Source organism: Myotis brandtii, unplaced genomic scaffold (genome assembly GCF_000412655.1).
Source record: "Myotis brandtii unplaced genomic scaffold, ASM41265v1 scaffold187, whole genome shotgun sequence".
NCBI lineage: Eukaryota > Metazoa > Chordata > Mammalia > Chiroptera > Vespertilionidae > Myotis > Myotis brandtii.
The window spans coordinates 3,846,871-3,856,780 of record NW_005356944.1 but is presented as its reverse complement, the minus strand read 5'-3'; the positions used below and the strand labels follow the sequence as shown (position 1 = coordinate 3,856,780).

Here is a 9,910-nt window from a genome sequence, read left to right as displayed (position 1 = left end):
CCGCGGGCAGGGGCTGGTCGGGCTGCCGCCATGGCCGGGGGCCAGGACCTGTTTGACGCTATCGTGATGGCGGACAACAGGTGGGTCCCCGTCCTATCGGGTCCGCTCTCAGCTACTGGGGTGCAGTGGCCGCTCGGGCCTGGTGTCCCGCGGGCGTGGGCCTCGGAGGAGCGCTCTGTGGCCCTAGAAGCAGCGGACACGTGTGGGGCCGAGCTACTGTCGATTCTCCTTTACTCCTCGGCCGCTGGGGCGGGGCGGGCCCCACGTGCCCAGCTGCTCCTTCAAACCCGCCTCTGCGTGCGGGGCTGCCTCAGGCATCTGCTCGGTCTGTTGACTGCCTTCCTCCAGGAACGCCCCGTCCGCGGCTGGGACAGACCTCTGCCATCTGGGCACTGCCCCCTTCTCTTGTTCCTCCGTGGTAGGACATAAGGCAGCATTCATGGACGTGCTGATGAATGTGTCAGACGTCATCCCTGGCCCTCCAGAGCCTCCGGGGGCGCCTGGGGCTGTGACGAGGGGAGCTGTGAATTGCTTTGTGCCTCTGAGACGGCAATAGATGTCAATCAGTCGCTGCTGACTTTTATTTCGAGCTTATTGTGAATCCGACACTGACTGGAGCGTTGCAAACCCCCGCCCCGTTATCTGTTTTAGCAGATTCTGTTATTCGCCCCGTCTTACAGATGAGGCAGGGTCGCTGTCCAGGGTCACACCACCCAAACAGGCCAGACCTACATACCCTGCCTCATTAGGGGCTCCGACAAGCACCTTTCCTCTTTGGTGACTGGGGGTTAAAGGGTGCCATTTCTGCTGTTGAGCCCTCAGAGTCAGAGCTGGTATTATACCCCAGGCCCCAGGGGCGCTTGGTGGCGACCCAGTGGCATTTTCCTCTGCCAGTCTACTCCGATGTGATGGGAAAGCCTGTGTATTTCTCAGAGTTCTTTGAAACGGTTGGCTGAGTGTGTATCTTTCAGACTCAGAGGACTTGGGCTGCAGACCAGCGTCACCTAGGAGGTGTCGGAAAGCAGATTCCCAAGTCGTACCGCAGACTCAGTGAATATTGGGGCGAGGCTCTTGCATTGGCATCTTTGGAGTTTCCCTGCGTGTGCCCGGTGTTCCGCCAGGCGTGGGACTCACTGACGAGGCCACGCTCCCCATCGCAGAAGGGGCCAGTTGGGCTTCAGGAGGTCCCGTGACTTGCCAGAGGACAGACGTAGGAAGGGGTACAGCGGGGATTGGAAGCCAAGCCTTCTGACTTAAAGTCTGCACTTTATCTACTATTCTCTGCGTTGTCTTGCTGGGTCTGGGCATTATGGGAGAGAAGTGTTTCCAGGAAAAATGCCCTCCCTCCTGTTTGCTCAAACCCGCTTCTCCTCTGTCGCAGGTTCCACGGGGAAGGGTACCAGGAAGGCTATGAAGAAGGCAGTAGTTTGGGCATCATAGAGGGAAGACAGCATGGCACAGTGTACGGAGCAAAAATTGGGTCTGAGGTAAGTGGCCGTCCCCACGCAGCCCTGGATCCTGCTCAAGGACCGTTGAGAGCTTACTTTGAGGGTCAGTCTGATCGAGCCAGCACTTCAGGCCTCTCACCATGGCCCTGACTAGGCAGGATGTTGGTGGAGAAATATTCTTAGCACAGAACCGGCAGCACGTATTGCGGATGGAGATAATGCGGTGTGCGTGCGGCTGGGGAGTGAGAAGAGCAGTCCGCAGCCACCTCCGTGGCCGGCGAGGGTCACGGTGCCACCTCGTGTCTTTAGCCACCTGAGTCCTCACTCAGAACAACTGCTCTGTGTCATGTGGGAACACTGCATTTTCATTGAGGTGGAAACTCCATGGTTTTCCTTCTCTTGACCCTTCGTCCTCCACTGGCCCTCACAGACATCTGGCCCTGAACGCTAAGTCGAGGCAGCCATGACCGTGAGATAGATATCTGCTGCTGCAGAAAGAGTCAGCACAAAACGTGTGGACTGAGGTCAGCAATCACTGGTTCTCACCAGCTTCTGAGGGTCAGCAGGCCAGGAGCAGCTGAGCTGGGTGCTCATGGCTCGGGGTCTCCTGATGACGGTGTCAGACCAGCCAGGGCTCCACTGGGGCAGGAGGAGCCACTTGTGAGATGGCTCGCACGGCAGCTGTTCTCGCCTGTGGGCCTGTCTGTGGATCTGCTGTAATGTCCTCGTGACACTTGAGTGAGTGAGTGATCCAAAACAGCAAGGTACAGGTGACGTTGTCTGTGTGTCTAGCCTCAGAAGTCGTGTGTGCCCTTTCCTCCAGGTTCTGGTTATACTGGCCACCCTGGTGCAGTCGGAGGGGGTGGGGTCCGTGGGCCCAGCTTGGAGACTGGCCGCCCCACTGATGACTTGACCTAACTCCCCGTCCTGATGCTCGACACCTAATCCCAGAATAGCAATACAAGAAGCACCACTGCCCTCCGCCCCCCACTCGTTTAGAGGGCTTGATCATGAAATCGAGTGTAGCCAGTTGCGTATTAATTTTACTCTTAAATATTTGTGAATTCGCAGATCGGCTGCTACCAAGGTTTTGCGTTTGCTTGGAGATGTCTCCTGCACAGCCGTGCAACTGAGAAAGACAGGTAAGTTCGAGACTCCTTTCCTTTCCAGTGTATGGACCAAGAGTTCTGGTTCCGTAGCTTGCTATGACCTTGGGCACTTAATGTCTCAGTCTTCTCATCTGCAAAATGGAGGAAATAATCAGGCCGAACTTGAATGTTGTTGTGAAATTAATAGGAAATAGTATGGTAATTCTCCTTTATCTGCAGTTTCAGCCATCTGTAGTCTGAAAATATTAAATGGAAAGTCCCAGAAATAAACAGCTCGCAAGTTTTAAATTGTGCGCCATGGTGAGTGGTGTGATGAAACCTCATGCCGTCCTGCTCTGTTCCACCCGGGACACAGATGGTCCCCGTGTCCAGCGAATCCACGCTGCAGACACTGCCGGCGGGCTAGTCACGTAGTAGCCGCCTCGGCGATCAGATCGACTGTCCTGACATCGCAGTGCTTGTGTCAGGCCCCCCTTACTTTACTTCATCGTGGCCCCAAAGTGCAAGAGTGGTGGTGCCGGCAATCACGATGCGCCATGGAGAAGCCATAAGTGTGTTCTTTAAGTGAAGAGGTGTGTGTGTGTGTGTGTGTGTGTGTGTGTAGGAAGAACCAATATACGTAGCATCGAGTACTATCCATGGTTTCAGGCGTCCACTGGGGGTCTTGGACTGTATCCCCGAGGTAAGGGGAGATTACCGTAATAGACAGTCCTGGGCACATTTTCAGTGTCTGATGAATACCAGTTGTTACTACTTCTCAGGAGTTCTCATGTCCCTGGCCTTCGGATACCCTGCCAGTAAAATAATGTTGAAGTTGATTATATCCTCTCCCTCACCTGTACCTGAATGTCTAACAAAGTACAGTAGTCACGGTACGACTAGGGCTCGGAAATGGTGGCTTCACTGTCACCAGTTTTTTAACGTAGCCAACCAGATCCAATGAGATAGGCGTTCAGTGTGTGTAACAGGCATCTGCACTTGGAAGCACCATGCTGTTGGCTGTCACAGGCATTTTAAACTGTTCTCACGGTGTGACCCATAGCATCTGTCTTCATTCCGATACCTGGCGGCCTTGCCTGGCCTGGGAGGGGCGTGCGGAGAGTGGGTGACAGCGCAGGGAAGGTGGCATTCCCGTCTCCGTGACTCGTCATATGTGAGATATTTTGAGTTTCTGGAGCTTGGCCCCCCCTGTATTCGGATGTAAGAACAGGATGCTTTCGGCTGAGTGGTTGGTTCTAAGTTGCTTGCCTTCTGGCTTGTCTGCTCACCAGCCATCCATTTGCATGGAGAGCTGGAAACTGACCAGGTTCTGGCGCCTCTGCAGGGATTTTCCCCTGAGGAGTCAGCGGGAGCGCAGGGTGGCTGGTGATCTGGTTGGAACAGTGGCTGGCAGCCTCGGGCACCACTGGGTGGCAGTCACAGCTGAGCTTGGCTCTCCACTCCGATCCATGAAGGGACGAGGGGAGGTGCGTTCCTGGAGTTCTCCACGAGTCTCCCCAGTGCCAGGTCTGCTGGCGGGTGGAGGCATGTTGCCCTGGACCCACACCCAGGGCTCCAATCTTTGCCTAGTCTGTCAGAGAGCAGGAACCGCAGCTTTGGCACCGGCAGGCGGATGTCCGAAGCCCACCCTGCGGCCGCCCCCACCCTGCCAGCAGTGCCTGAGGGTCTCAGAAGCATAACCTAGAGGCCTCTGTTTCAGTGCCCTGGCCGGGGGAATTGCTGGTGGAACGGCCGGCAGCTTTTGGCTCTTGTAGGTCAGTACAATTTTGAAAAAATGGTAGAAAGCTGATAGAGGATCTTCTGCTTCTTTATGTCCCAAATGAGGGCACTGAGAGAGAAACACCTGCGTCTGCATCAGCACGCAGTGGAACTGAGCTCTTCACAACAGAGGAGCCACGGATGGCAGTACATGTATCTCAGACTGAGGATGGTGCTTTACGCCTGGTGGCCGTAGCTCTTCCATAAACTTGGAGCTGCTGCTTTGCCCCTGTGAGCAGCCTGGTGAAGCCTCACACAGACCGACGCTGGGCCGAGGCTGAGCGGGGCAGCTGTGAGCGGTCCACGCCCTCCTGGCACACACTGACGTTGCTGGGTGTGTTCGGAGCAGTGTCACTGACCAGGGAAGAATAAGTTGCTGCTTGCAAAGTTGGAAATGGTGGTGTTCTTCATATCATGTTCGAATACGACTGTTTCCCACATGCTGGCCTCTGCCTGCGATCTCCCTGGAAACCAAGTGCTTTGTTGCTTTAATTAACTTGCTTTGACCTTTCACCGTGCTGCACTTTCTCAGAGAGGTGGCCACCATGGTCCTGGTCCAGAGATTTGCTTGGCAGACTCCCTCACGCCTGTATCTAAAGCCAGCAATGCAGCAGGCATGCAGGCGGTCTTGGTTGCTTCGAATTGCTGTTGATTCACCTCCAGGATAAATTCTTTGAAATTCCCATTAATCAAATACTAGCATACTCTTGACACGCAGATGCTCAGATGTGGTCCAGGGGTGGTGCCCGTCAGGATCCCTTGTGGCACGTTACCCAGATGCGCACACTTATGGCTGTTTTCACCCTGAGCTTCCCCAGGTGGGGCCCCGGCCTCCAGGGTCTGGTGGAAGCGAGGACACTAAACTTATTGAGCACCTACTCTGTACTAGGTTCTGCATTTTCCGTAGATTATCTGTGGCCTCGAAAGCCGGTAGGGTCACTGTGAACGCCCCGTTTTACCGATGAGGACGCTGAGGCTCAGGGTTAAGTAACTGAGCTCCTTGGAGCGGTCGCTCAGGGCTGCTCTTCCTGCAGACCCACCCGCCGCCCAGAGCTCTGTCTTCCTGGGAACGGGAGCTGGACTCACACACCAGACACCGCGCCTGCCCTTTGCAGGGAGCGGCTTGCTGGTTCACCTGCCACTGAACTCTGGGAGCGAGGTGTCTAGGTCCCAGAAACCCCCCAGGTCCAGAGCAGGCTCCATCGTGCCGGCGCTCTGTCCTGCCTGGTTTGATCTGTCCACGTCTCTGACCTCAGGAAGCAGCGGTCGGGTGCTTGTTGGGGGCTGTCCCAGTCCCCCGGCTCCACGCCTGGGATGGAGGCATATCTGTCTGCTCAGTGCACTTGATGTGGAGGCGTGGGAGTGGGCAAGAGCACGTTGCTAGGTAAACAAATATTGTTTAGTGTAATAAGAAAATGAATCATCCGCCGAAACCGGTTTGGCTCAGTGGATAGAGCGTCGGCCTGCGGACTGAAAGGTCCCAGGTTCGATTCCGGTCAGGGGCATGTACCTGGGTTGTGGGCACATCCCCAGTAGGAGATGTGCAGGAGGCAGCTGATCGATGTTTCTCTCTCATCGATGTTTCTAACTCTCTGTCTCTCTCTCTTCCTCTCTGTAAAAAATCAATAAAATATATTTAAAAAAAAAAGAAAATGAATCATCCAGCTTCTGAACTCGGCCCATTAGCATGCCTGTTACTTTTAAGTGAGTGATGGCCGTAGGTGTTACACAATCTGAGCCTGTTGTGTACAAAGGACTAAAAGTCTTTATCTCTGTACTTTACAGCAGAAAGATGAAGGTCTTAGAATCCTTGATCAGCATGATTCAGAAGTTCCCTTACGGTGACCCTACTTATGCCAACCTTCACGAAGACTTAGACAGAATTAGATGTAAATTTAAACAGGTTTGTCCACCGTGTGTTTCTTTGGGGCAGGAGCGGCGCAGGCCCTGGGGGCTGTTTGGACCGATGAGGGGTCGGTGTGGACTTGCGTGAGGGCCCGTGACGGGGACAGAAGTTGCAGCTAGCGGTAGTCATGCTCCAATTGTGAGTCAAAATACACAAGATTATAAAATCCCTCTCTTCTCTTTTGTGTTTTCAGCTTTGTTCATTACTAAACGTTCAGCCGGACTTTAAAATCAGTGCGGAAGGTTCTGGACTTTCATTTTGAGGATGACAGATGAACAAAGATGAAACACGAAGGAACAGATGTCCGTATGCTAAGTGCTTAAAACTGTGATGAAAGGAAAACAATGATGGGGCATTCATTGTTCTCGAGGGAGGGTTCCTCCCTGAACCTGCCTGTGTCGCCTCGGTGCCCCCACAGCCTGCACAGGCCTGAGCCCGTCTGCCCTGTAGTCTGAGCGAGGCCCTGGTGGAGCCCTCCTGTCTGCCTGGAGTTGGCTGGCCTCACTGGTCCTGCCCGGCGGGCGGGCCCTGCTGCTTCTAGACCCAGCGGCTTCCCCAGGCTGGACTCGGTGCTCAGGAACCGTTTTACAGAAACGAGAGCCTCGGGTTGCCATGTAGTAAGTGCATGGGAAGTGGTGACGTGTGCGGTAACATTTACTGAACCTTGGGCCAGGCCAGCACTGTGTGGCGTGCCTCCCTAATGCATTTGGTCCCTTCTTTAGCCCGCCAGGTGGGTCATTCCCGTTTTCCAGGTGAGGGGGCTGAGACCTGTGGCGCCGGCCGAGAGGAGAGGCCAGCGGGACTTCGGAGCCGGACGTGCTGGGTGTTGCAGGTGGGGCGGGGCTTTGCAGCATTAAAAGTGGTTAAGGGGGAGCGTGTTAAACTGGAGACGAAATGATGGGCTACGCTGTGTGGAAGACTCTGAGGTCCTTTGGGTCGGAGTCCTCCTGTTTGTCTCACATAGAGGTTATCCTGCACAGGGAGAGGCCCGGGCCAGGCCTCCCTGAGCTGAATGGTTCTCCACGTTTCTCTGCTTCGTCCCCCCCCCCCCCCCCCCACATGCCCAGGCAGATGACATGCCATTCCCATCTGCTCCTGTTGGAGGGAGTACCTCTGAAGCTGGGAGTACGGTGAATAAAAAGGTGACCAGGAGTCTGCTCCAGTCTTGCAGTCCATCCACAACGTCTTGTGAACTCTATCCTGGGTGTGGGGACCGGGGGCCGGGAGTCCCTGCGGGGCTGACAGGCATTTTCTTCCCACTTCGTGCCCTTGCCGAGTGCTGGGAGAGAGGGGGGCGGGGAGGGGGAGGCAGACCTGCAGTGCTGCCCTGGCACTGCCTTCTGCTGGTCCTTGGGGCGCACACCCCACCCGGGCTCTCCAGGTGGTGGGCGTCAGGGTTTCTGCCGCTTTCCTTGGTGGATTTTGTGTCTTCTGTTATCTGCTTTTATAATGTATTATTTTTACAATTGGAGGAAAAAAAATAAACAGTGTATTTTAAAGCAAAAGGCCGTCTGGGACTATTTATAACTCGACATCCAGCCAGTACTTCCTGGGGTACTGGGGTCTAGGTACAGAGGAAGGCGCAGCGGGTCAGCCCGTGCAGTGTTCTGTCCACCTGTTTCATCGGCACATGTAGAAACTGTTACTGGGAAAGAATGGTGCCCATGATGCTCAGGCAAGGGTCAGTTCCCCCGGCACCCCGTGACCCCGCCCCGGCCGCCTGTCAGCAGTTACTGGTCCCTCCTGCCCACGTCCCTCCTCCCCCTCCCCCTCAAGCTCAGCCTCTCCCACCCAGGTGTTAGTGTGAGTGTGGGCAGCCACTTCCGATCTGTTCCCATCACATGGGGCTGAGCTGCCTCAGTGATCCTCAGGGTCTCCAGACACTGAACTTGACTGTGCCTGCCTAGCCCCTTCTTGGAGAGCTAGACCGAGGTTCTAGGAACCCTTGTCGCCGGTCAGGGGTAAGCACGCCGCTCTTCTGGCCTCTCGTGTCCTGTGATCAGTCATACCAGCTCCGTGACTCAGTCCCCCGGGTCGCAGACCAGTTCCTCTCTTCATTCATTAAGGACCTGAATGACTGGAAATTGGGAGGTCCTGGCCTGTTAATCATAGTTTTTGGTATCTCTAAATTACAGTGGTGTTCTCAGGGTCGTGTTGAGGTCACATGAAAACTCACAAAGCGAGTTGTGCGATGGTCACCTCCTCCAGGAAGCCGTCCCTGCCCTCTTCCCACTCTCTCATTCCCCAGCTCCGTGAAGACAGACACACAGGGGAAAGATGGCCACGAGGACATGGAGGCCATGATCAGAGCAATGAGCTAGCCAAGGACTGGGGGTGGGGAGTGCCTGCAGCCGCCAGGAGCTGGGAGGGAGCAGGGACCCGACACCTTGATTTCAGACGACCACCCTCGAGAACTGTGAGAGAACTGCTGCTGTTTTAAGCCACCCAGTTTGTGGTCATTGGTTGCGGCAGCCCCAGGACACGGACAAGGTCCCTTTCTGTGTCTGGGCTGCAGTGTGCGCTGGCGTTGGGTGGAGTCAGACGCAGGCTTCGTGCGTTTTCAAGCCCACTGTTGAAGGCCGCGCCCTTTCTTCTCCGAGGCAGCCCAGGGTGGACAGGAGTGCAGGCTCCCGAGACTGCCCTGGCCCCGGACGCATTCCCGGCTGTGTGACCCTGGCTCGGTGACTTCGCCTCTCCTCTACCACAGGGACCAGAAAGCCAACCCCCTCAGCCCATACTCAGCCTGCTGCCCGTTTGGCGGAGAAGGCTCGCCTGGCCGCAGCCATACTCATTCGTTTGCCATGGCCTGCGGTGCTCTGCTCAGCGGCTGAGGTTGGACAGAGACCTGGTAGCCAGTAAAGCCTATCTGCTGACCCTTGACCCGGAAAAGGGGAGATTTACACCTGTGGGAAGGTGGGCTCCGGAGGGCCCACTCACCGGTGTGCCCCCTGCCTGTCGCCTATCCTGGGAGGGTTGTTTCAAGATTTAGGGAGAAACCTTACGTTGGACACTAACCCGTGCCTGGTGCCCAGTCTGCTCAATGAACGTGAGCAGTTCTCTTCCCGTGATGGCAGCTGGGAAGGGAAACCGGCCCTCACGTGCTTGGACAGCCCGGGCTCCGGGGTGGGGGTCCTGGGGTCAGACCATTGGGCTCTCAGGAGCCTGCGGTGGAGACGTGTCCCAGCTGCCTTAGCTGAGGTAGAAAAGGATTGATGGTCGCTGCTGTCTTTGACAGGTTCAGAGCTGACCGCAGCGACAGTGGAGGGCTGCAGAGTTCTCTTCCCCATCCTCCTCCAGAGTGGAGAGTGGCGGGGACAGTGCCCCCGGATGTGGGCCTTAAGGCCCAAGCCTGGAGCTGCCCGCCCCCCGCCCCCTGGCTATTGTGTGCTGGGCCCTGGTGTGGCTCAGGGCTGGGGGCCAGCGCTGGGACTGTGGGAACGGATTAGAGGCCCTGCTCTGCTTCCCCTCAGTGTAAACCTGATCAAAGACATTCCAGGGATGACAGAGCCCTGTGTGCTCAGCGGCTGCCCGGCCTGTGGGATGCACCCCCACGCAGCAGAGCCCGCTGCTGGGATGGATGGTCTGCAGGATGGGCTCCGAGGGGTGTGGGGGGCTTGGCACTGCAGCCGCCCCCAGGGGCCTCACGGCTGTGATCTCAGCTGGAGCTGCCTGCTCTGGGCCCCACCTCT

The 9,910-nt window shown here is 56.2% G+C and overlaps 1 protein-coding gene across 1 annotated transcript; it reads left to right on the top strand.

Annotated features, from left to right (window-relative positions):
• ORAOV1 (oral cancer overexpressed 1) lies at positions 1–7,726 on the top strand. The gene is made up of 5 exons (XM_005864369.2): positions 1–80; positions 1,382–1,487; positions 2,520–2,590; positions 6,101–6,218; positions 6,415–7,726. Exons 1-5 carry the CDS (start codon positions 31–33, stop codon positions 6,481–6,483), a joined length of 414 nt encoding a protein of 137 aa, XP_005864431.1. The 5' UTR covers positions 1–30; the 3' UTR covers positions 6,484–7,726.
• The last annotated feature ends 2,184 nt before the right edge of the window (positions 7,727–9,910 follow it).